Raw genomic sequence first — 25,469 nt, 5'->3', positions numbered from 1 at the left:
GGACCGGCCTATTTTCGGCGCCGACGGCCGGATCCGGTGCGCCGAGACAATACCTGCCACCAAGTTAACGAGGGCCCGGAACGGGTGGTGTGCAGGGATTTATGGCGCGCGGGTCTGGGCTGGCAAGGCTCCATGTCTTCATGGGCCCGTCTGGGAATATTATGTGCGTTTGGTTCGCTCGGTGGCTCTATTTTCGTGCGGACGGGGGCTGTATAAAAAGGTACAGGATGTCCAGGATGGCTTTGCTAACGGGGCAGGGGGCAGCTGGGCAATCGGCAATATACGCACGGTTTGGCGCTACAGTGTTGTAGAGATTCGGTGATGCGCTGGGTCATTGGACTCTCTACCGCACCCACCTCGTGCTGTTTATTAATGCTCTCCGTTAAGGGGCAAGTCTTGTGTACGCGTCTCACGTGCACGTTCACTGAATGGTAAATATGAGAGGATCTGTCTGGGTCCTTGTTTGGACTGAGGGCGATAGTGATGGTAGTAGTTTGTGTTTCGTTTTGGTTTGGGAACGGTAATGTTGATTTATCGGCCAAACATCTCGCTGACGCGTTATCACGGCACGGGGCCGTAATTGAATCTCGTTGCTGATCGAGCGCATTTGTCTTCCACAAGATGCACCCCGAGCAGAGCGCCAATTCGGTACATCGAGCCGCACCATCGGACGCTCACAAATCACCGCTATCAAATCACCGATGAAATCTGTTATCCTGCCGGTGGCAGGCTCTCCGCCGCCGGTCGCTCGCCGTGAGTGATCTAGTCCCGTCGCGGAGCAGCAGATCTGTCTTCTGACACCCAGGCCGGCGCCCGGGGAGGCCGAACCATTCTGCGCCGGCCCGTCCGGGACCTGACCCCGATTCGGCGCCGGCTGACCTCTAATCGGCCGGCCTTGGCCCGCAGGGCGACCCAGTCAGCTGATCTCGGCGTGCGCCGCCACCGCTGCTCCCCTGAAAGTGCGGCATCGCGCCGCGCTGCGCCGCCGCGTTAGCTCCTGATGGATCTTCGCCGGATTAATTTCTGACGGTTATTAGCATGCCGCTGATGTGCCGGACTGCATGGCGCAGCAGGATCTGACGGGACGTGAAAAATTGAGTGCGAGACGATTTTTCGTCGCGGTCAGTCTGGCAGGTGGACGCGTTCGGTTTCAGTGGGTTCGCGCGGAAATTGGAAGTCGGACAGCGTGAAGAACCGGCGAAAAGCGTCGGAAAATTGGCGCCGGGGACCATATGTCTTAATTAGTCGGTCACGAGCGCGGCGCGCGCCGGGATTGGCCGTGTCCAGCTCGCGGCGTGTCTCCCTGCCACGTCAGAACGCTGTCGGCCGGCACGTCTGGTGTGTGTCGCGCCGTCCAGCCGCGGCTGGTGTTGTTTGGCTGGCGTGTCGGCCGCGCCTGCGTGGTCCGAGGCGATGTGAGCTGCCGGTGGCAACTCTCGATCGGAACCAAAGCGAGCCTATGATTGGAGTATCGAGGTCGGGACGTAAGCGCGCGGTAGGAGGGGTCTGTTTGTGGTGAGGCTGTCATGCGGCGGGGAGATTCGAGTGAGGGGAAGGAAAGGACGCAGTTGGGGGACTTGGGCGGAATTCGGGTGAGACGGGAATGCGTTACTACGCGTGTGACCGGACGGTGCGAGAGTGCCGGGCGGGGACCGTGCAGCGGTTCGAACTGGGGACGGACGGCGAGAGGACTGCATTCGACACCAGGGTGAACCACCGAGTGAACCACTACCGAGCCGCACCACAACCACCACACCAGGGCCGAGTCGCACCAGCCCCGCCTCGCCCCGCCCCGCCCCGGCGTCATCCGCGCCGCCGCCGTCGTCGTCGCTGGCCGGGTGACGACCGGGCGGCGCTGACGCGGCTGGACGGCTGATCGGTGCGCCTCCGCCGCGATCCGGCGGCGGCCCGGCACGCCCCCCTCCCCACCCCGTACCGCCTCCGGCCGCGGAGATCCCCTCTGGCGGCGGTGTGCGGTCATGACGTGAGAAAGTCGCTGGCCGAGTCGGTTTTTCCCCGGTAGCTGCAATGTCTGGTGTGCGCTGTTTTGAGCCGGCCGCCAGGATGCGCGGTCGACGCGCCGACGCCGCGCGGGGACCGGCCGCGTGTCGTGGCCAGCTCTGGTCCGCGCCGCTGTCTGCGCCGCGTGTTTGACCGGTCACCATTGCGTCCTGCGAAGTTGTCCGTGCGTTCCGCGATGGAGGTGGTAAAGTGAACGGTCGGCGCTCCAGCGGTGGGCGTGGTGATGGGATCGTTGGGCTGCGGCTTCGGCAGCACCGCATGGATCCTGTGTTGGAGTCGGCCCGGCCAGCCGGTGTCTGGCGGAAGCGGACATGCCGAATGAAAGATGCCAAGTGGGCGTTCTCGGCCCGTGTACGGCGAATCCGCCTGGCATGTTGCGGCCGGCACGCCTGGGGGCCGGGTCGCTGGTTCGGAACGCGTACAAAGAACGCGACCGAGCTGAAGCGGCGGTGGGGGCGGAGCTCGAGAGCCGCTGCTTCGCACTGGGGTCTGCCCTCACGCAGACACGGCCTCTTGCCCGGCGCCGGCGGCCCCGCACTGGGTGGGCCCGAGTGATGAATGGCAACTGGCCACTCCCCCCACGACCCGTCTGCCGATGGGGGCCATACGCCCACCCCCGTAACGACCCGTAATTGGACCAGCACCGGGCGGCGGGGCTCCGGTCCGCCAGCAGACGCCGGACTTACCTGGTGTCACGCTGGAGCGCCCGCTGTGGCGGCCGGCGGTGTCGCGTTTACACTGGTGGTGGTTGGTGTGATGTTGCTCGTTGAGTTGGGGTTGGGTGCGCCCAAAGCCCAAAGCATCATCAGATGTGGTGTTCTTCGGGATGTGGTGAGGCACGGTGTCGCCCGCCCGTGCTCTTGCGTTGGTTAAGCGACGATGCTCACGAGCTCTATCTGGGGATTGCGCTGACGTTTGAAGGCTCTGGCTTTTTATTGCCATGCTTTTAGCGCGTTCAAACATGCGCGGGTTAGTTGGTGCTCTCGCTGTCCTTGGCCTAGTTACCGGAGCGCGTCCTTGTGCCTTGTTGCTCCGTTCCGCACAATGCAGGGATGGGATCTCGCGCGTAGAAAGAACAAGATGTGTGAGCAAAGCGAGGAATACATATTACGGGGTTGCGGGTGGTAGCACACCCCTCCAATTTTGTATTGTGCTCTTCACCACGTATGGATTGGAGTCCCGGGATCGTGAGGGGGACCAGCGGGACCGTGGCCCGTCCAAGCCAGTGAACACTTAATGTTTGCGGTTTTTTCTTCGCTGGATTTTGGTGCAGTCGGCATACAATTTGGAACTGAGCTCTGCCAGGTCTGCCAGTTTACAGCGCCGCCCGGGTTTGCGATCTCGCGGCGGCGTCCGCCTTCAAACCTCGACCCGCCTGCTGCCCGCCTCTCGGCGCCTGGGCATCACTCGACGAGACAGCGTGTCGCCTCCTCCGTTGCCGGGGCGGCGCGAGATCAAACACACTCGGCGACCTCTGGCTGACCCCCTCCTTTCTACGAACCCGCGGAGTCGGCACGGTTCAAACGACAGCAGAAACAAACGCCGATGCGGGCGGATGCAGTCGCGCCGAGGACGTGGCATTTGGCCGGCCTAAACAGCGCTGACGTCGGCGACAGCTGTGTATTTGCCCAGTTGTTTTCAACGGTGCCTTGCCTGCGGGGAATGCGATATCCACGAACTCGTTAACCCAGCGATGGGTCCGAAAATGACCCGATGTGCACAAGGTAGCCGTCGACCAGCGGTATAGATGGGGGCTGGCGGGCGACGACGTACATTTGTGGCACTGGACCACGAATTATTCAGAACATGCAATGTGGCTCGCCACGGGCTCGGATTGGGATATCAGTCGCCTGGGACGCCCGGTGTGGAGGCGGTGAGCTCGACTCCCGACCCCTGCCGACGCCGTGCATCGCCAGGCGGGGGGGGGGGGGGGTCTGCAGGGTGGTCGGCTGGCCCCAGAGGTCCGGAGCGGCAGTAACTCAGGCTGACCGACCAGGGTGGCTGCGGCCAGAGCAAGGGGTCGTCGGACTGCCAGATCGTATCAGGAACGGGCGGGCTCGGCGACGAGGCGTATCTGGCGCCGAGAGGCGGTGGGCGGCGCGGTCCGACACGGCAAATCGGTCATACAGTCGGGTTCAGCTCGTCAGATCGGAGAGTTACGGCGCCGCCGCGCCGCGCCGCACCGCCTCTAATTCAGCGATGATGGCCGCACAGGGCGCGCCGCCGTCCAACCGTCCAATCCATAAGCTCCGTTTATCCTGCACTCAGCGCGCGAGGACGCCCCGAATCACCGCCGTCCGTCCGGGCGGATGGGCCGTGAAGCTCCGCGTAAACGCACCGCTTTACCGGCTGCACGCCCATCCAGATGCGTCTCCGCGAGGGCCGCCCCGCACCTCGCACGCGTCGGGTTGACTGACCCCGGCGCGAGCGCGCTCACAACCGTATCTGTCCATCTGCGACGGCGTATTTCTCGCGCATCGCCGCCGCAGCAACAGCGTCCGGGTATTAATAGTGCGCGCGGCGGCCGCCATTGTGCGCGGGGGCGCGCGCGCGCGCGCGCGCGCGTGCGGGCGGGCCCATTACACCGCTCGTAAATTGGCGGCGCCGTTCGTTCCGGCGCCTCGGCGCAAAGCCGGCCGATTTGCATCACAATGCGGCGGCTGCCGTCGCCGGCCGCCGAGGTCGCCGCTGATCGGTCGTTCGTCGTCCTGTCCGGGTGTTCGTGGCCCTCTGTCCTCAGCGGTCCTCCCGTCCGCGGTCATCCTCACTGTCCTCGGAGGACAGAGATCTGCAGCTGCGGGGGGCGGGCCATGTGGCGGTGTTTGGGGCCGGGCCGTCGTCAGGCGGCGCCTGGCAGTTGCGGACGCGTGGGAGGGACGGCAGCGGTGCGCACATGGCGATGGGGTGAGGCTGAGGGACGTGCCGGGCGCGAGGAGGGGCTCTGGGGCGTGATGGATGCCCGCGAGCCGAGGACGTCGTGTTTGTTCAGCAGACCTGTGGGTTGTTGGGCGCGGCTTAGGTCGCGACGCGGCGTCGACATCCTCGCGTCTCGTGCTGTCGACCGGTCTCGCACGTTGCGTCGTTTGGCGGGGATTCTGTACTGACTAGAGCCTGCTACTGGAAGTTGTTTCGATAGCATTGCCTAGGACCCTGTAGGTTTGCTTGAGCTCTGTCGCCCTGTGGTCCGACCCAGGACGCTTTTCGAGCATTCGGCGGCGCCGGCGAGCCCCAGTGGCGGGCGGGCGGCCGGCCGGCCGCCGCCCTCGTCGGCGGCCGGCGAACGATAACACCCGGCCTGTTTGGAACAAACATTATTGGACGGGGAGCGTGGCCCGTGGGACCGTTCGCCGGAGCGGCGCGCCGTCGCCTATTTATTTTGCCGGTGCCGCCGGTCGTCCCCGGTACCCACTCCTGCTGCCTTACCCCCCCCCCCCCCCCCCGGGCGATCGTCCGTCTCACACCGCTGCGTGCGTCGGCCGGCCCGCCGGCTGCTGGCTTCAGGCGCCCGAATGACGCCACCGTGGCGGCGCCGGCCGCGCCGCCGGCCGCCGTCGCCCCGGCGGACGCGGTGGCGCCGGTGATGTCGGCTGGCTCGCCGGCTGGGTTGGTTTGTTGCGTTCTGCCGCCGCCCGTCGGCTTGGGCGTCGGGTTTCGGTGTTCTTTTGCACGGGTATTTGCTGAGAGCAGTGCTGGGCTGCAAGGATCCACATGTGCGTGATCCAGGTAGTGCAGAATTCAGCGCGCTAGTCGCTTAGGCTTCCCTTGCTGTGATGAGCACATGTGCACATCTGGACCCCAGGTTCAGGGCTACGCGCGCAAGCAAGCTTCCACACTACATGACGTGGGCGCTTTCGGATCTCTAAAGCCTCATTGCGCTTGTGTCCCATCATTTACCTGGCTAGGAATCTGTCCTTTCGGTGAAGATCAGTTCATGGCATCGTGAGGTTTCGGTTTTTCCTTCCGTCGACCCCAGCAACGCTGTAGTCACGTTTTGCCAGGTGCCAGGTCGTCGGTGGCACGTAGAGTGCTTCTCTGATTCTCAGGAGCACGCCTCTGGACAAGGTCGCCTTGGGGTAGCTGGCCAGATTACAGACGCGGGCTTCGACTCGCCGCTCGCTGCCTCATCACCAGCGCGTCGCCGTCAGCTGTCGCTGCGCGGCTGGGCGGCTTTCCTCGCGGCTGCCGGCGGCGCATGCCCCCGGGCCAATTAGGCGGCGGGAGAGCGCCGGCCGGCCGTGGCGCCGGCGGCGCGCACGACAGCGGTGTCATCGTGAAAGCATCCACTTAACCCGGCGACGCAACAGCTGCGATAGTCCAGCTACAGTTACAGCTGGCTGTGATAGAAAGCAGCAGGTCTGTGCTGACGGCGGCGTCATGGTTCGCTTCAGCGGCGTCGGCCTGACAGATCAGGCACAGAGACGTGATGTGTTTTTCACTTGACTTCCTTTTGAGGACGATTGCTCCAGTGCTGGAGCGTGCTTCCCTCCTCGTTCCGGACGACTGACTATCTGGGAAAATGAACTATGAATCAACACTTCCTGCATAGATCGCGGAAATACGCTGCATGATGCAACCGCGCCCGGCGTAGTTCCTATGGCGTCAGCGAATAATAATGACGGCTCGGCATGCGTCTGGCTGCGCTGCTGTGTACCCCTGCACAGACACCTCCTAGCCGGCAGCCGTCTCAGCAGGGTCGCCGTGGCAGCGCGGTGTGGGCCGTCCGCTCCCCTCCGATCAGCTGTAGCGACGCGCCGTGCGGAGCCGCCCTTCCAGCACGCGCCGGCCGCCGGGCGCCCGGTGCCGGCCGCTGTGCTTTTTGCCGCGGAGGAGAAGGATGGTCCGTGCCTGAAAGTGCCGCAGTCGGTGGGTATTTTTACCGCGGGCCGGCGCGACCGCGGCCAGCCACGGACAGGGGCCGTTCCGGCCGGGGAGAGGAGCCCCTGCGCACGGTCCGGAGGCGGCCACCGGCCCCCCTCTGCGGAGCTGGCTCTGAAGGACGGAGGTGCTTCTGTCCCTGGCGGGGTCAGTCGTTAAGAGTCTTATTGGCCGAGGTGCGACGCTTCAACTGCCGAGGCTTCAACTGCATCATGACGATTAAAATACCAGTTAATGGAAAGCAAAACAACGACAATGCTATTGCTACGTCGGATTAACGCATGTCGCCACCAAAACGCGCAAACCTGCGGTGACAACTGCATCCTCCCGCACGGCAACCCGAGCCGTAACGTCCTCGCCCCAGCCCGTGCGACACCTGTAGCCTCCCCGGACCCCGCCCAGCCGGTCGCCGACCCCTGCCGTACCCCCAGACACCTCGCGCGCGACCTAACGACCAGTCGGCGCCGGTCACGCGGTGTCCCGACGAGCGTCGATATCGACGGAGCGTGGCCGGCCGGCCGGGTCGGGATCGGGGCGGGGGCGGGGGTGGGGGCGGGGGCGGGCTGGGCCGGGACGAGCGAGCGCCGAGACGGCGGCGATGGCCGGCGCCAGCTGTGCGACCTGCTCGCTCTCTGCTGATGGATCGGCCGCTGTCTGGGCCTGTACAGCCAGGTGTGTGCGCAGGGGCGGGTGTGGGAGGCGGCAGGGGGCAGTGGCCGCAGCTCGCGCGCCGTGGAGGGCGCCCGAAAACGATGTCCGGCTATCGGTAATGGCCTCGTTTTTGTGCTGCTTCGAATGCGCTGCCTTTTTATGCTTATGGCCGTGCTACGTGTTTAGTATTCGAACTAAATCTCTCGATAGGTGAGCCTGCCTCCGCGATCCCGTTCATCCCGTGGCCGGCATCGGCCTCCGCGATCCCGGCCCGTGCCCATTACTAGTCGCCCCATCCGGTTCGCGTTCGCTCCAATCCCTCTGGTCCGGACTCTTGGCTGACAGTCGTCTCAGTCATCGTGACGCGGGGCCGACCGACATCGATGCCATAGATCCTGGCGCCGTGTGACGGAGGCTCGGATCAGCGCCGGCGCCGGCCGGCCGCCGCTGGGACATATCCCGCCCATTACGGGTGGACTTCCGCGTCGATGTGTCGCGGCCGGGTAATCTGCGCGCGCGCGCGGGCTGACCCATTTGTGGCGCGACTGCGGCGGGCCGCGCGGCGCACGGCGCTGGTCCCCGCCGGCCGCGTCACAGGGAGGGCTGGCTGCATCGAGCACCGTTCGTGGCCGTAGCGTGACGATGGGCGTTTGGGTCGGCGGCGGCCGGGCTGGCTTATATCCGCCCCCGTGATCGTCTGAGTTGAGTTTGAGTGATTTGATTTACGGGACCGGCGGCGGATTTTGTCTAGTGGCGACGCGGCGTTGCTTGCAGGCGGTGCGACTTGTCTGGAGCGGGCTGGGCGGGTCGCTCAGACGTCCAGCGATGTTTTGCATCGCGCCGTCTGGTCCAGCAGCTGTTTGTTTTTGGGACGGCAGCCGTCCCGTCGGGCGTAGCAGACGATCCTATGACCTGCCACGCCTCGGTGTGCGTCCGGTGACAGTTGGTCTGCCGTCCCTCTGAGCCCCCCCCCCCCCCCGCTGTCCCGTCTGACTCGTCCGGTGACGGTCGGTCTGCCGCCCCTCTGAGCCCCCCCCCCCCCCCACGCCGTCCCGTCTGACTGGTGGCAGGGCCCGCCCGGTCAGAGAGCCGCCGCTAGTCAGCCTGTGCCCTGGTGCTGTCCGACCAAATTTTGGTGGTGTGTTGTAGTGCCTGTGTTGTCCGCCGCAGCTGTGTGCCCCCTCACAGAAGCGGTAGCCGCGGCTCCGACAAGCGGCTACTGGTGCGGATTGTTGGACCGCTTGTCGCATGAACTCCTATGTAGCGTATATGTTGGGGTAAGGGTTTTCGCGATGGGTGAGGTGGTTCGCGGGTCACCTAACGCACCGTGACCTGACCTGACCTGACCTGACCTCTGCCTGTCAGGATGCACGATGTCAGTGAATTCCCGAATGGAGTCTGTGTGAGGATAGCCGATGTGTCTGGATAACCGCCGTGTCTGGATCCCGTGATCTAGATAGTGCGTAATGGACATGCTGCAATCGTGATCAGGACGTAACGACCATGACAGTACCGTGATCTGGATGTGGACAATGGCCCCGCCCCGCTGACCTGACCTGACCTGACCTGACCTGACCTGGCCTGGCCTGGCCTTCGCAGTGCATAATGGACATGCTGTGGTCGTGATCAGGACGTAATGACCATGAACGTACCTTGATCTGGATGTGGACATTGGCCCCGCCCCGCTAACCTGACCTGACCTGACCTGGCCTCCGCAGTGCATAATGGACATGCTGTGGTCGTGATCAGGACGTAATGACCATGACCTACCTTGATCTGGATGTGGATAATGGCCCCGTCCCGCTAACCTGACCTGACCTGACCTGACCTGACCTGACCTGACCTGGCCTCTCCGCGTCCGCAGGTGGGCGACATGATCTCCGTGATCGACATGGCGCCGCCGGACGAGTCGGTGTGGTGGCGCGGCAAGCGCGGCTTCGAGGTCGGCTTCTTCCCGTGCGAGTGCGTCCAGCTGATCGACGAGAAGGTGCCGCACCAGCTGGCGTTGCCCGTGCGGCCGCGGCGCGCCGCCACCCTGCAGCCCAGCCGGCCCGTGCTCCGAAAGCACGGCAAGCTGATCGCCTTCTTCAGGTGAGAGAGGCGAATCAGCGAATCGGGGCACCCGCCTGCCTTGCCTGTGGCCTCGGGTCCAGCCGTGGCGTGAGGACGCGTGTCGTCCTCGGTCCGGCCAGCACCCTCCGGTCGGTTCGCACGGCCCGGCCGGCGCCGGCCGCGTGCGACCCGACCCAGGGCCGGGTGGCATTGTTTGGGCGGCGCCCGAGGCGGGTCAGGGCCGGCGGGGCGGCGCTGCGCCGATGGGGAAGTGTGGGCGGCGCTGGCCGGGTACTCCCCGTTGGTGTTGGGAGGCTGGCCTTGCGGTCGGGGCAGGGTCAAACCTCTCCTCCTCCTCCCCGAGAGGGGCTCGGGGTGACACCGAGTTAAAGCAATACCGAGAGTGGTATGGACTGAAATAAACGCATTTGTGAGTGGATCCACAGAAATCACCGCCGTAGAAAAGTAAATTGCGCCCGAGTCCGACGAATCCTTCGTCCCGGTCTCGAACAATGTATTATTACCTGTAACACATGCACGGCTTCTTAACCTCCTTTCCTCTGTGTTGATAGTTGTTGCTCAGTTCCTGGTACTCTTTGGTGCACTGGGGTCAACACTAAAGCCGGCTTTATTTTCCGTGACGCGACCCGACGATTAGCCGAACACCGATCCCAGTCATCACATCACCGGACACCGATCCCAGTCATCAACGGACACCGATCTTAGTCATCACCGGACACCGATCTTAGTCATCGTCGGACACCGATCTTAGTCATCACCGGACACCGATCTTAGTCATCACCGGACACCGATCTTAATCATCGTCGGACACCGACCCCAGTCATCGTCGGACACCGATCGTAGTCATCGTCGGACACCGATCTCAGTCATCACCGGACACCGATCTTAGTCATCACGGGACGACCGCGTCGTATCTGCCGTCTAGCGGCCGGCCAGCCGGCTGGAGCGCGGCCTGGTCCGGCCTCCAGCCGACCGTCGGCGGCCGCTCGGAGCGACCGTCCGTGGCAGGATCGTGGGCCGCTCGGCCGACGCGCACAGCTCGTCACGATCGGCTGTTTATTATTGCGGCCGGCGGCGGAGACACGTGTCCGTCCGGCCCGGCTCCGGACTGACCCCTCCGGTGGGCCTGAGTTCGCACGGTAGCCAGAGTCGGTATCGCCGGAGGTGCCCTCTGCATGGGCGCGTCAATCACGGTTAGCCTGGGTCGAACCTGGACGTGCGAATGGCATCATTTGAGGCCGGAGGTAGGACTCTGACTGAACATGGCAAGCATAGGGTGACGGCTCGTCTCGGGCTCGTCTGGTGCGGCTCATCGTGCAGCAGCGCGACGGCGGCGTGCGGACCCCGGGCGGCAGCAGCGGCCGCGGCAGACGGAGCTTCGCCGGCCGGCCGGCAGGTGGCAGGACAGTCGGGCCGTGAGTGGGCAGACCGGGCGGCTCCCGCAGGACCCGACATCTTCCGGCTCGAGCCGCGCCGTGACGGCGCCGCTGCCGGCTGTCAGCTGCCGACTGACAGGTGGCGGGTGCCGATCGCCGGCGTTGTGACGGCCTCTCGCCCGTCGTCGCCCGCCGCTCGCGCTGTTGGCGGCGCAGCGGCGCTGACAGCTGGCGCGCCCCAATGAGATGCGCGCGGCGGGGGCGGCGCGGCCACCCCGCTTCCCAGCTCCAGTAACGGCCGGCGGGCGCACTGTCGTCGTGCCGGCGTCCTTTGTCCTCGGGCGCGCCGCCGGCGGTCACGGTCGTGTAATCGCATCGGCGACAGCCGGCGGCGGCCATAAAACCCTTTGGCGGCGCTGCCCCTCCTGAAGCGCGCGCCAGTCGCCCTTGTCTCCGCGCCGATCGTCGGGATCGATGCTACGGCGACGCTGGCACAGACCCGGGCCGACTCTGTCATTTGTCTCCCGATGAGACCGGCCGTCTCTCCGTGTGACATGACCCGGATGTCTCATTAACTGATCGGCTTCCTTTTTCGTGTCATAGGCAATCTGGTCCCGCCTTAGCCATGACTGTGCGTTCATAGCACGCATTCGTATTGGTCGATTCTTCCCCCGTTTGCGGGCTGTGCCGGCTGTGAAGCACGCCGGCTCGAGCTCCTAATACTGTTGATAACTAATACTGTTACAACTAATATTGTTCAGGACGTGTGTAGCTGTAGTTTACTACACGGTCTGGCTTCTTCAGCAAAGCGTCGGTCTTTTGTGATTCTGCTGTTTCGAGTGAAGTCCCAGAGCCCATCTCGCCCACTAACGCCGGCCCAGTCCGACCTGTCGTGCATTGTCCCCCGGGGTCCTGTATTGTTCCTGAATTACATATCGGACCAGCTTTTTCCTTTTTTGTCGAGCGCGGCCTCCGTTAGAGATGGCTGTATTCAGTAGGCGCGCGCCCCAGTTTCGAAAGCCCACGAGAATTATAGCATCGGGTCGAATGAACAGCGCCATTCTAAATCCCAAGTTGGCCGCCCCGGCCTCCGAGAAAATCGGGCATGCTGGAAAGGCATTGAAATTTCCCTGGGCCTGCAGGGGCAAAAGGGATCATTTTCACTTTTCGATGTTCTCACGAGGTCGGCAAGGAATTGCTTTATTGCTACCGTTCCGGATGGGGCCTGTTATCGGTTTGGAAATCAGAGTCGCGCGGAAGCTACTGGGCCTGAACTTTGCCCGGTTGGTGAAACTGTACGGGTGTCGGCCGTGTCCGGGAAGCCGAACCGACCTGCCTGAACAGGTCGTGCGAGCTGCCACCATGTGATTGTGATTCGCTTCAACGCACCGCTCGCATGCCCATTCCAGCGTGCCAAAACGTCTCATCAAAACATACCACTAAGGCGAGATGTCTCAGCTGAAGTCTCTGAGGAGGCGTCAATCATTGGAAAATTCCATCTATCCATGGATGGAGGGTCGAAATTACAAAGTTTCAGTGCGGCGTACCCGAAATCACCCGCAAGAAATGTCACATTTCACCCAAAGTCTGCGATACTGACGAGATACCCCAGCCGCTGTCCTGAGTGGCGGCGGGGTGCGCCGCGTCGGCCCGTCGAGCCGCGGCTCGGGGTGTGACTAAACTCCGAGTCTCGCGCCTCCGGACCGAGCCGGTCCGGGCGGCGGCGCGCCCCGCCACGCTGCGTGCCGGCCGGCCGCGGCGTCGTGTGGGCGATGACGGAATATGTATGTGATCGGTCCGACGGCGGCGGTCACGTGACCGGCGCAGCGGCGGGCCCAGCCGCGACCGCGGCGAGGGCGGCGACCCCGGGGCGGGCCTGCCGCCGCCGTCCCCCGCGCGAGAAGCCGGAGAGGGTGACCCGACCGACGAGACGGGGCGGGCAGGAAGGGGGGGGGGGGGGGCGCTGGGCCGACGGAAGTGCGCCGTTGCGTCACCGCCGCCACCGCCGCGGCGCGCCCGTTCTGCCTGGCGGCGCGTTGTAATGGCCCACCGCCGCCGCCGCCGCCGCCGCCGCCGCTGCTGCCGCCGCCGTCGTCGCGGCAGTGTACTGCCGGCGGCCGCAGTCGGTCGGTCCGTCCGTCCGTGCGGCTCGGCGGCGCGGCCTGCCATGGCGCTGCTGGCGGCCGGCCTCGGTGACGTGGTCACCTGTTGCAGGAGCTTCATCCAGACGCGGCCGTCGCGGCGGAAGCTGAAGCAGTCGGGCATCCTGAAGGAGCGCGTGTTCGGCTGCGACCTCGGCGAGCACCTGATGAACACCGGCCGCGACAGTGAGTGCGCCGTGCTGCGGGCGTGTGCCGATGTGCAGACGTGCGATGTGGCTGCGGCGACTGTGGCTCCCGCTAGCCAGCTTATTTCTCTTCTGCGGCGGCGCTCCTTACAGGTCGTGGCCGAACCGATGCCACGTGACTATTCGTGAGCCTCGCGTTGCTGCTGTGATGGCTTCTGCGAGCAGGCCAGCTGCCTGTTTTGTCACCGTGACTCGTGCCGTGCTCAGCCCACGTGGCCCTATAGCCCATATCCCAGTAGTCGCAGTGCTGTGAAGCCCCACTGGTCACCGCGGCTCGGCTCCGCCATCGGCCTTCGTGACCAGTCGCGTGACGGTGCCGTTTCTCCGAACCACCTTGTCCTTGCTGGGCCCGTTTTGGCCTGCCGTCCTGACGTCCGTGCTCTCGTGCGGCGTGTCTGTGCTGTGTTTTTGTGCGCCCCGGTTCATGTTTCACGTCTGGTCTGCGTCTGGTCTGCCGTGCTCTGGTCTCGCGCGCTCCACCCTGTCTCCGCGCCGTGCTGTGCTGTGCCCTGCCGTACTCCGAGGGGGGGGGGGGGGCGCAGCTGTTCGTGGTCTCTGCCACGCATGTTCTCTCATCTTGATCTTGCTCCCCGCCTTGTGTGCGCAGCGACGCATTGGCGACACGGTGCGTGGCGGCCAATGCGCAGCCACTCACTGGCTGACCGGGCCCCGTGTGTGACATGTCGCCCTGTCCGGCCCGCAGTTCCGGTGGTGTTGCGCAGCTGCGCCGAGTTCATCGAGTCGCACGGCATCGTCGACGGCATCTACCGCCTGTCGGGCGTCAACTCCAACATCCAGCGGCTGAGGTGGGCGCCTCGGGCGCGGCCGCCCGAACCGGGCGGTCGGCGAGAACGTCGGACGGGCGCTCGCCCGATGATCAGAGCTCCCCTGCTGACTCACAGCGCTACCGTGGGGGATTCGCGCGGATTGCATCAACCGTCGGGGCGGTGTGGCGCACACGCCGCCGGCTGGGGAGTCCCGGGGGACCGGCGCGGCGCGCGGGCACTGCCGGCGCCGTCTGGGCGGGGCTAACGGCACACGGCCGGTCCCACCCCGCGCCGGGCGCACGGCCGGCACCGCACGCCGGCTGCCGGTGGTGGTGGTTGGTCAGTGGTCTAGGGGGGGGAGGGGGACCGTGATTGGTCGCGGGGCAGCTGTGGTCGATTGGTATAGCGCGTACGCAAGGCTCGCGCAGCCAGGACTGTCGCCTCCCTGAGGTGGGCACCACGTGCTGAAGAACGACGGCATGATCGGCGGATAGTCGCCAGTTGCGGTTACCGAGTTGCCGGTTACCGTGGCGTCTGCGGCGCGCGGCCCGGGACCCGAGCCCGGTTCCAGGACGTGTGGTGTGATAAGGGCCCATGTGGCGCCTTCGTTCCCGGTGTTGGCTCGCCCGCGCACGTTGTCCCAGTGAGCCGCCGCTGTATGGATGATGCGCTGTGCGGGCCGGGCGCGCCCCCCGAGCTGCGAACATTGAATCCCATTGTTTTCGACCCTGAGCGGATAGGAACTTGGTGTCGGTGGTTACGTGGAATGTTTGTCGGAAGTACCGTCGCCCCGAGGCTGCCAAATGGGAACTGACGTGTCGTTTGTTTGGATTGTCGCGATTTTAGCACCGAATTCAAAATCATTCAGTGCAAATTTCGGCATTCCCCGCACATAATCGACAAGTGTTTGCCGCGTCGTACCCCTCAGCCGTATCGTCCCTCTCGGCCGTGCCGCTCCTTTCCGCCGCGAGGGCCCTGCTGACAGTGTCGGCGCTCTCCACCATGTTGTTCCCTATGTCGCCGCCCTCTGCCGCCTGCGCCGCTGTCGGCTGACGTGCGCCGCGCCGCCCGGCAGGAACACGTTCGACGAGGACCGGGTGCCGGACCTGACGGAGCCCAGCGTGCGCCAGGACATCCACAGCGTCTCCTGCCTGCTGAAGCAGTACCTGCGCGAGCTGCCCAACCCGCTGCTCACCTACCAGCTGTACGACAAGTTCGTGGCCGCCGTCCAGAGCAGCGACGACCAGCGGCTGCTGCGCATGCGCGACGTGGTCCAGCAGCTGCCGCCGCCCCACTACAGGTGAGGTGCTGGTGCTGGTGCTGGTGGGCGATGTTCGCGGCTGTCGACGTGACCGGCTCCGTCCAGTGAATGCTGACGAGGCCGTTGTGAGATTGCCGTGGTTGTCGCGCGGTGGGCTAATCGCGAGTAGTGATTGGGGGTGACTGGATGATCCTGCCGCCAGTCGGGAGACGGCAGCTGCCAGCTGCTGGTGGTGCCGCACGGTCCGACGTCGTGGTCCGCGTTACGGCCTGGTTATTTAACCGCACTATGCCGATAACTTGATTCCGATAATGATCCCTATGGAAGTCATTATATCCGCCACGCTAATGATGGCTGTATCCGGTGTTTGTGATTCGTTGACGAGGGCGCAGCCATCACTACGGTACAACGTGAAAAACGATGTTCTTGTGTTCCGTCGTAAAGCGCACCACAGCCGAGTGGCTTGTAACCACGCCACGCACTTGTGGCACTTCGGGTGTAGTTGTCACAGCAGCTGCGACGGCCATCGCGCCGCGGCGGCCGCCCCAGCTGGACGCGGTGCCTGTGAGAGGCACGCCCCGGTGCGTCTTTCACTCGTGACCTGACCTGACCTGACCTGACCTGACCTGACCTGACTGACCTGGTGTGGTGTCGCTGCAGGACGCTGGAGTACCTGATCCGACACCTGTCGCGGGTGTCGGCGCACGGCCACAGCACCGGCATGACGCCCAAAAACCTGGCCATCGTCTGGGCGCCCAACCTGGTGCGCAGCAAGGAGCTGGAGGTGGGCGGCGTGGCGGCGCTACAGGTCAGTCGGCGCGCCGGCGGGAGCGGGAGGGGGGCGGGGCTGGGGGGAGGGTTGTCGGGCCAGTGGTGGATGGTGTGGAGGCTGAGGGGTGGCTCGGGAGTAGCATGGTGGGTTGGTCTGTGTGTGTGTGGTGGTCGGTTCAGAGTGGTCTGATGACCAGGCTGTGGGGCGCTATGCCGATCTGACCCGGGGAGGGTCGGGGATGGGACTCTAAAGGGTTGTGATCACACTGGCGAGCTTCAGTGGACGATTTGTGTGAGGTAAAGTGGTGGACCTTTGCTAAAGAACAGTCAGTAGTGATGGTACAACACAGCTGCAACGTACGTAACCTGTCTTCATTATGATTACTACTGCGCTGTTATATTCAACGTCAATAATATGTATACAGTTTTCTTACGGTGCCGTTGTCATTGCGGAAAATGCGTCCGGGTGGACAGACCTAAGAATGGTCGTGGAGATGGTGTACAATTTCCCACGATGTAGCAGTATGAATGCATCTCCCCGCCATGGCTCAAGGCCATCCATCCTGAGATGGCCGTCGAGCACGCCGTTGATGGTGGTGCTGGGTTGGCGCGGTTGGTGCGTGAGGCGTGCATGGGTCGTCCGCTCGTTAGTATGTGGCCCAAGGGCGGCGGGCCATGTGGCCTGGTGTGGCCGTTTATCCGCCGTTAGCAGCCCGTTGCGGCGGGCGGTGAGTCATGTTAACGCATGTCGATTGCGACGGCCCCACGGCAGGCGACATTCCCGGCTATAAACATGGTGGTGGCGGGGCGCCGGGCCGACAGATACGACGCCTCGCCTTAATGTGTGTGTGTGTGTGTATGTGCGGCGGTTTTCGCTGCTTGTGTCGGGGCCGGGCCGCCCAGCGGTTTTCGCCGCTGCGTCGGGACCGGGCCGTCCAGCGGTTTTCGCCGCTGTGTCAGACCGCGGGCCGCCCACCGGTTTTCCGCTGCTGTGTCGGGACCGAGCCGTCCAAGCGGTTTTTCGCTGCTGTGTCGGGGACCGAGCCGTCCAGCGGTTTTCGCCGGCCGTGTCGGGGACCGGGGCCGTCCCCGTCGAATGCCCGCCTGGGCGCGCTCATCCGCTCCCGATGCGTTCGGTACCGAACCCGTGAGCCGTGGTAGTGTGGGCCGCGTCTGAAGGCGGCTGGCTTCTTGTTCGCAGCTCCTGAGGGATGATCACAGCCACGTGACAAGCAGCGTCGTCGGCGCTCTAGGCTTACGTTGGCAGGAGAGTTGTTGGCTGGTTATCGGCTTGTAATGTAACTATAGGCGGCCCGTGAGCTCCATCGTTTGTCGCCAGCTGTGGGAGTTGGATACACTGGCACCACCAGAACTACTTCTGCGACGCGCGGAAGCACTTATCGCTGACTTTGCACACATTCACGCGGTAACCTCTGGCTGCGGCCTCGCGCCTGGCGAACGGCCACCTCATCTCCCTGCTGACCAGCTGACCGGCCACGTCCGTCGCCAGGGCGTCGGCATCCAGGCGGTGGTGGTGGAGTACCTGATCCGCTACTGCGAGCTCATCTTCAGCGACAAGCTGCCGGCGTTCTGCCCGGACATGGCGCCGCAGACGCGCACGCCGAAGCGCTCGCGGCCCAAGTCGCTGGCCATCTCCACCCCGACCAAGCTGCTCAGCCTGGAGGAGGCCCGCTCGCGCGCCCTCGGCGTCTCCGCCAAGGCTGACCAGAAATACATCGAAGTCGGTGGGTGCCGCGCGCGGGCGCTCGCTTCCGTCGGGTTCTCCTCATTTGATGCTGCCTTCTGCGCACCCGAGTCGTTTTGGTTCGTTTCTGTTAAGTGACTAGGCATTCGCCATTGCATCATCAGGCTTGGTATATCGCCGTGTAAACGCTGTCTTCGCCCCGCGTAGTGAGCCTGCGCTCTTAGCCCGCGCTTGCGGGGCTGAATACATGGTCGGCATATGACCACGGTAGTGGGCGCGCCATGAAGCTCAAACCGATACCATCATCATCATCAGGGCTAAAGACGCACGCGCGCGCACTGGGCTCCCTGCGGCGCTCCTGTTGAATGGGGCCCCGCCGATGGTGCCCCGCCCAGGCGTGCCCCGTTCGCAAGTTCAGTGTGGGGCTAGCGTGCTCCTACAGTGCCCTGGGGCGGTCAACCCTGAGTGTGTCATCTGCCCCGGTCAGTGGGTCAGCCACAGTGGACGCCTCCGCTGCCGGTAGTGGGAGAGAGCGAGCTCGCCGTGCCCGTGCCCCCTCCGCGCCGGTACGGTGGCGTCCCCGGCCGCGGCCCAGCCAGCCCCGTCCGGCTGTGGCTTGGGCTCCGCGCCGCTCGGACTTTGGCCGTGGCTTTCCGTGTGGCGGCTTTTGCGGCGACGTGGCGGCGCAGTAGCATTATTTTTATCTGCCGGTTTCCTGTTTGTTTGCCGCCGCGCTGCTGCCCATTAGGCGTTGTTTTGCGGGTGTGCTGTTTGTTTTTAGACGCAGCGAGGCGGTGTGCCATGACGAATTGTCCTCCATCTCACCGGCGTTATTGTTCTAACAGCAGCTGTTGGTTTGGCTGGCGGATGTGATTGACTGGCCGGGGCCGTGTGTGCGGTGGTTTGTCTGCTGGAGAGTTGTGGCCGCGTGATGGCGTCAGCTGTGTTATGTTTAACCGGCGGCAGTGCTGTTGACTCGGCCATGGGCCAATTCAATAACCCCATTCAGGCCTCAGGCAAAAAGGTACACCGTAACAGCAAACATTGGGGGCGCGGCGGGTTTGGGCTGCATGATCGAAATACGGCAGTTCATTTGTCGTTTTCATGGCGGAACCGACGTATTTTTCACATTGTTCTCGATGTCACGGGCCACGACCATGCCTGCAATCCGCGCCACCTTTTTGTCTCCGCCGCGGCTGTCGCGCCATGTGCCCATGCGTGTCAGCCTCACCCTCTAAGTGCGGTTTGACCCGCACCGCCCGTTTGGCCGGCCCCGACTGCGACCTGCCGGTGACCCGCCGTGCGCTGGTGCCGCAGGCGGCGGCCCGGCCACGCTACCCACCAAGTACCACACGGTGATCGAGCTGCCGGCGCGCAAGAGCGGCTCGCTCAAGTTCCGCCGCTCGCCGCTGGGGTGGCGCTCCCTGTTCCGCGGCCGGCCGGCCAAGCCGCACCTGCGCAAGGGCTCGGAGCCCATCGACATCGCTCTGACGGTGGGTGCCGCGCCGGGGTGTGGGTGTGTGAGGTGGGCGACGTGCTGAGATGGCGGTGAAGGGACCTCGCAGAGGCTGGTGGGACGCCGGGGGGGGGGGGGGAGGGGACACGGCCGGTGAGGGTACCTCGCAGAGACTGATGGAACGCCGCTGGAAGAGACACGGCCGGTGAGGGGACCTCGCAGAGACTCTTGGGACGCCGGAGGATGAGACACGGCCGGTGAGGGGACCTCGCAGAGACTGGTGAGACGCCGGGTGAGGGGACACGGCCGGTGAGGGGACCTCGCAGAGACTGGCCGCCGCCGCCAGGACTTGCCCCCGGCTATTGTAAAGCCCGGAAGACCAGCCTACAACATAGCAACACTTCCATAGGTAGATGTGTCGGTGTTCTCGTCGGAAGGCAACGCACGGCTTTTGGTGGACCGTTAACGGCCGTCTCAAAATCGCACGACGGCGGTGCTTCGCATTGTGGCCAGGTGTTTGTCAAACCACATTTAGAGACCCGTCGCCGTCTGTGTAGAGCTGTCAGCGCGGCGTGTGCCGGTCGTACCTCGCTGGCGCGCCCGTGCTGGACGACTCAGCACCTGTCGGCGTGTGACGGGGGTCTGTCAGTGATCACCGACGGCGCTGACGCCGCTAAGCGCCGCCGCCGCCGCCGAACCGCGCACCGCTGGCCCGTGCTGTGCGCCGTCGCACTGTGAGCGCGCCTGACGACGCGTGCCGTGTGCCCCGACCGCAGGACAAGACCCTGACCGAGTCGGACCTGACCCAGAGTCGGGTGCGGACGCGCCGCCTGCGCTCCGTCAAGTCGGCCGACTCGCTCGTCTCCATGTGCCACGCTGAGAACAAGCGCGGCTCCATGGTAAGCACGTGGGGAGCGGCTAGCCGGCCGGCCTGACAGGCGCCGGCCGGCCGGCTGAGCGGCGGCTGCGCAGGAGCAGTTTTATGAGGGCTTGATGGCATAAGTACTGTAATAAGTGTTGTGGACGTGTTGTTACGACTGCCCCTGTTGTGAGGCGTTGCGCGTCTCAGTGATGTTTGATCACCGGGTCATGAAATCACATATCAAGCCTGTTCTCGTTAGACGTTCAGGCACCTCAATGAAACGTCCTAGGCGATAGCACCTATTCGCCGGGTGTACTTTGGGGGTCATCTCTCCGTAGAGAGTTCCGTGTGTTGTTTGGGCTGCGCGTCAGCTTCAGCCCAGCCTGAGCTGGCCGCGGCACCGACGGCGGCCGCTGACCGCCGCTGCCTTCGCTGCAGATGATGGACCCGAGCCCGAGCCCAGCCACGCTGCCGGCGTCGGCGCCGCCGGCCGAGGCGGCCCGCTCCGCCTCCGAGTCGGACACGCCCGACACGGACCCGGCCGTGCGCGCGCACGCCCGCTCCGTCTCGCACGACTCCTACTTCAACAACCTGCTGGAGCTGAAGCTGCCCTTCTGCGACGACCGGCTGGAGGAGGAGGACGAGGAGCTGCAGACGCAGTACTGCTTTGACGACAGCGACATGCGCGTCTTCAGCGAGGACGAGACGATGCGCGCCACCGACTCGGCCGGCTGGCGCGGTCGCATCCGCCAGCTGACGTCGCCGCCGCGCGTGCGGCGCGCCGCGCGGGGCGCCGATGAGGGCGGCGTGAAGCGCACGGCGCCCGGCTCGTTCCGCGAGAAGGTGCTATCGGCGCTGAGCCCGGGCGCGCGGCGCCGGGCCGAGGAGGCGGCCGCCGCTGAGCCAGGCCTCTCGCCGCGCGTCAAGGTGCGCAAGAAGGCGTCGGTCGAGACGCTGACGGGCTCCGAGTCGACCAGCGTGGACGTGTCGTCGCTGCGGACGGACGGCTCGGGCGCGGCGACGCTCTCGGCGGACAGCGCGCCGGCGCCGGCGCCCGCCCCCGCCCCGGCGCCGGCGCCACCGCAGCCGCCGCCGCAGCCGCCGGCCGGCCGCCAGGTGGTGGCGGAGGTGCACGTGTCGCCGGAGCCGAGTACGTGCCAGGACATCATCCTGCTGAGTCCGATCAGCGAGTGCACGGCATCGAGCGCCGAACACTACGGTCGGCCGTCGGCCGGCGACGCCGTCGCCGACGACGAGGTGACCGAGTGTGACGTGTCCGAGATCCAGGACTCTGACGGCGAGCTGGCGCCGCCGGCCGCCGGCGCGTCCAACCGCATCTCCACGCTGGTGCCCGAGGCGCTGGAGCTGCTCGACCGCCGGCTCAACTCGGAGAGCTTCCGCCGCGCCGTGGCGGCCGACGCGGCGCGCACGCCCGACGACGCCGACGAGGCGGGCGCGTACGAGAACGTGACGCCGGCGGCGGACGGGCCGTGCGACCCGCTGCCGGAGCTCGAGTACGAGCCGGTGGAGTTCGCGGCGGGGGTGGCGGCGGGCGCCGAGCGCGACGCGGAGCTGTACGAGAACGAGGCGTTTGGCGGCGTGGCGGAGCGGACGCCGGAGCCCGGGCTCGCCGCGGACGAGAACGGCGACGAGCGCGTGTACGAGAACGTCGAGCCGGCGGCGGTCGGCGACGCCGTGTACCAGCAGGTGCGCGTGTTCCGGCACTCGCTGGAGGAGGTGAACGCGCTGGTGGGCGCCGCGCCGCCGACGCCGACGCCGCTGGACCCGCCGCCGCCGGCGATGCCGTCGGTGCGTCGTTCGTTCATCGAGTGTCCGGCGCAGGCAGCGGGCAGCGGCGGCTCGCCGACGCGCTCCTGTCCGACCTTCTCGGACGGCGGCAGCACGCCCAGCCCGACGGACGTGCGCTACAGCCAGCTGAGCTCGGCGGCGAGCTCGCCCGAGCGGCTCCCCGCCTCGGCCGACATCACCACGGCCGCCACGTGCTCGGACACGCTCGACGAGCGGCCGCTGCCGTCCGAGGCCGAGCTGCTGTCGGCGGCGTCGCCCGAGCCGCGCGGACGGCCGCCGGCCGCCGGCGTGGCGTCATCGAACGCGGGTGTGACGTCACCCGAGCGGCCGGCGGCGGCGCCGCCGCAGAGGGAACCTGCGGTGCCGCCGGTGTCGGCTGGTGGTGACGGCGGGACCTCGCCGGCGGTGTTGGACACAGAAGCTGCTGTGTCCGCGCCGGGAGGGTCGGCGTCGGCCGGCGCGGCGCCCGAGTTTCGGGCTTCGGCCGCAGACGGACAGCCGGCCGCGGAGCGCGCCGCCGCTCCGGCGTCGCCGCTGGCAGCGGCGCCGGCCGTGTCCCCGGAGGACACGCCCACCGGTAGCCCAGAACCACCGGTCCCGGCGGCCGCGCCGGAGGTGTGGGATGACCGGCCCTGCGCCGGTGAAGCCGAGGCGAGAGGCGCGTCGCCGTGTCAGTTTGAGCCAGTGGCTGTGGATGCCCGCGGGCTGGATGGCGCGCCGGAGACGGCGCCAATGTGCAGCGAAGTGACTCAAGCTGAAAACCACAACCAGGGAGCCGAAGATATGACGCGAGATCTGCTCGGTGACGATGTGCCAGCGTCCCCGGAATATTGTGTTGGCCAGGCTGAAGGCGCTAATGCGAGGCCTCTTTCTCTGGAGTTCGCAGTGCCGTCTGAAGATATTAGCTTTCAGGGAGTATCCGCTGGGAATCTGACGTCTCCGGAATCTGTAGGGTCACCCGGAGCCTTGTTCGCGCAGGGATTCCCGGCCGCTCCCCAAGCCGTGCTGCTGTGTGAGCCGGAGTCCGGCGCAGAGTTGCTGTCTCCTAGCCCCCTGCCGCCGCCCGAGGAGGCGCTGCTGCCGCAGGGTCCAGACCCCGCGCCACTCCGTCATGGTGCACCCGAGCGCGGCACGGACCACGAGGGGGACGACGGTCCCGGGGCTGAGGCCACGCCCGAAGTCTTGCCCTGTGCACTCGCGCCGGCCGGTTCCGACGATCCGACCTCGCCCGTCGAGGGCCGCTCCCACGCGGTCCGAAGGGTCGCAGACGGTCCGGCGGCGGCCCTGGCTGCGGCGGCGGACGAAGAGCGGTCCCGCGCCGCCGCCGACCGTGCCGGCCACTCGCTGTACGGCCTGGACCTGGTGGAGGCCGTGGTGACGGCGCGGCCCGTGGCCGTCGTGGACGCCGCCTCGCCGGAGCCGCCGTCGCGGCCGAAGGCAGCCGAGCGGTGTCGAGACGCCGCCGCCGGCCGCGAGATGGGCGAGATGACCGCCGCCGCGCGGCCGGTGCTTGCCAGCGCGTCGTCCGTTGCCGACGATGGCGTGGCGGGCGCCACCACGCCGCCCTCTGTCGGGAGCACGCCGGAGGACGAGCAGAGGCCGGCGTCGGCGCTGCTGACGCCCGAGGAGGCGGCCGTGGCGCGGCCGCAGACCGTCACAGTTCGCTCCACGTCGCAGAGCGTAATGGTGCAGTCGTCGCCGGCCGGCCGCTCGGCGCCGGTCACGATCCCCGGTGGAGACGCGGAGGTAACGGAGCGGCGTGCGCGCGCCGCCGGCCGCGCGGCGGCCAGCTGGCCGGGCCCCGGCGGCGGCGGCAGCGCGGCACGGCCGGCCGAGCCGGCGCCGGCCTGGCTGCGGTCGGACCTGCGCAGGCTCAGCGACCGGCGCGCCAGCGTCAAGCAGCTGCTCTCCAAGTTTGAGGTCAAGGAGGAGGAGGAGGCGACCGAGGCGGCGGCGGAGGCGGCGCCGGTGGAGGCGGGCCGGCAGGCGCCGCCGGCGGCAGCGGCGGTGGTGCAGGAGCCGACGCCGAACACCAGGAAGACGTCCCTGCCCGAGCGACCGCGCTACCTGTTCACGCCGAAGCCGTTCCAACGGCAGATGTCGGACCAGACGGCGGCGCGGCCGCGGCCCGAGTCGGCGGCAGCAGCGGCGCGCGTCAGTCCCCTGTCCTCGCCCGCTGCCGTTCACATCACGGCCAACCCTCTGCACGCGGCAGCCGAGCGGCTGGCGCGCGTCCAGATCGCCGCCGACCCCGCAGCCGTCGCGCCCTCAAACGATACGGCTGCGCGACCGAACGGCCTGCTGCCGGGCGAGGCGGAGCCGGCGGCGCGCGGCTCGCTCAGCCCGCTGCGCGTCGGCTCGGTGCCGAGCCAGGAGCTGCGCGTCAGCTCCGTGCCCAGCCGGCCGGCGGAGGAGGCGGCGCGGTCAGACCTGCCGCGCCGCGGCCCGTCGGCCGACCGCGAGGTCGATGACGTGTTCGAGGCGGACGGGCCGCCGTCGCCGACGGCCGCGGCTGCCGACGCGGCGGAGCGGGCGGAAGTACGGGCGGCGCAGCAGTCGCAGGCGACGGTGGTGGAGGGGCGACTGGTGCTCGGGCTGGACCCGACCGCGCGGGAGAGAATTGAGCGCTACAAGCAGGAGCGCCGAAGTCTGCTCAGGGAGAAATACAAGACGGAGAGCTTCAAGCGCGAGAAGACCGAGGTGATGATGGACCGGCGCCGGCCGGACGGCGAGCGCCGCGCGGGCGACGCCAAATCACCGTCACCACCGCGACGCGCCGAGCCGCTGCGGCGCTCCGACAGCGAGGTGGCGGCGCCGGCCGAGCGGCGCGCCGCGCGTCCGGCTGTGGCGGCGGCGCCGCCGGCCGCCGCTCCGTTCCGGCGCACCGCGAGCCTGCGCAGCCCCGGCCAGGAGAGCGCGCCGCTGCCGGGTCTAGCTGTCCCCTCCGCCGCCGCCGCCGCCGCTGCCCCGGCTGACGCGACGGTCAGTGTGAATGACCGGCTGGCGGCGGCCCGGGAGCGGGTCTCGCAGCTGCGAGGCCAAGAGACGGCGCCGGCGCGCGATCCCACAGAGGATGTGAACGTGCGGGAGCAGGTGGCGGGCTGGAGCCGCGGCCAGAGGGCGCTACAGCGGCCGGCCGCAGCCAGCGCCGCCGTCAGCGTCCGAGCGCAGGCCGCCGACCCCGGCAAGATTCGCAACATCGCCGCCAAGTTCGAGGAGACGGCCGAGGGCGCGCGCAAGACCAACTACGTGTCGACCGTGTAGCGATCCCACTCATTCCAGACGACATGCAATTCATGTACTCTCACGTTAACGTTCGGCGTGCTTTGTGCCTGCGAGAGCACGACGGAGCCGTGTCATTTGTATTAGAGGCCTGTGCCGTCGGCGCGGGCGGATCATCGATTGTGTTCACCCTTCTTTACACTTGTTCATAATTTGCGCCTTGACTGTCATGCGCCGCCGTGTTGTGACAATATCGATTTGCTCATCTCGTG

At 66.4% G+C, this 25,469-nt stretch overlaps 1 protein-coding gene across 1 annotated transcript in view; it reads left to right on the top strand.

Annotated features, from left to right (window-relative positions):
• Window positions 1-25,239, top strand: part of LOC119094516 (GTPase-activating protein CdGAPr) — a gene marked incomplete at its 5' end in the record, with an annotated part of 85,158 nt that extends 59,919 nt beyond the window's left edge. The window contains 13 exon segments of the mRNA XM_037217572.1: window positions 9,413-9,639; window positions 13,212-13,324; window positions 14,048-14,150; window positions 15,187-15,411; window positions 16,033-16,180; window positions 17,654-17,888; window positions 19,166-19,341; window positions 20,081-20,203; window positions 20,605-22,206; window positions 23,395-23,573; window positions 23,847-23,913; window positions 24,529-24,675; window positions 25,147-25,239. Coding sequence (XP_037073467.1) covers window positions 9,413-9,639; window positions 13,212-13,324; window positions 14,048-14,150; window positions 15,187-15,411; window positions 16,033-16,180; window positions 17,654-17,888; window positions 19,166-19,341; window positions 20,081-20,203; window positions 20,605-22,206; window positions 23,395-23,573; window positions 23,847-23,913; window positions 24,529-24,675; window positions 25,147-25,239 — 3,438 coding nt within the window.
• Window positions 25,240-25,469: the final 230 nt, after the last annotated feature.

This window comes from Pollicipes pollicipes, unplaced genomic scaffold, assembly GCF_011947565.3.
Source record: "Pollicipes pollicipes isolate AB1234 unplaced genomic scaffold, Ppol_2.1 Scaffold_4002;HRSCAF=4701_pilon_pilon_pilon, whole genome shotgun sequence".
Lineage (NCBI taxonomy): Eukaryota > Metazoa > Arthropoda > Thecostraca > Pollicipedomorpha > Pollicipedidae > Pollicipes > Pollicipes pollicipes.
The sequence above is the reverse complement of the archived record's forward strand: the minus strand, read 5'-3'. Positions and strand labels throughout refer to the sequence as shown.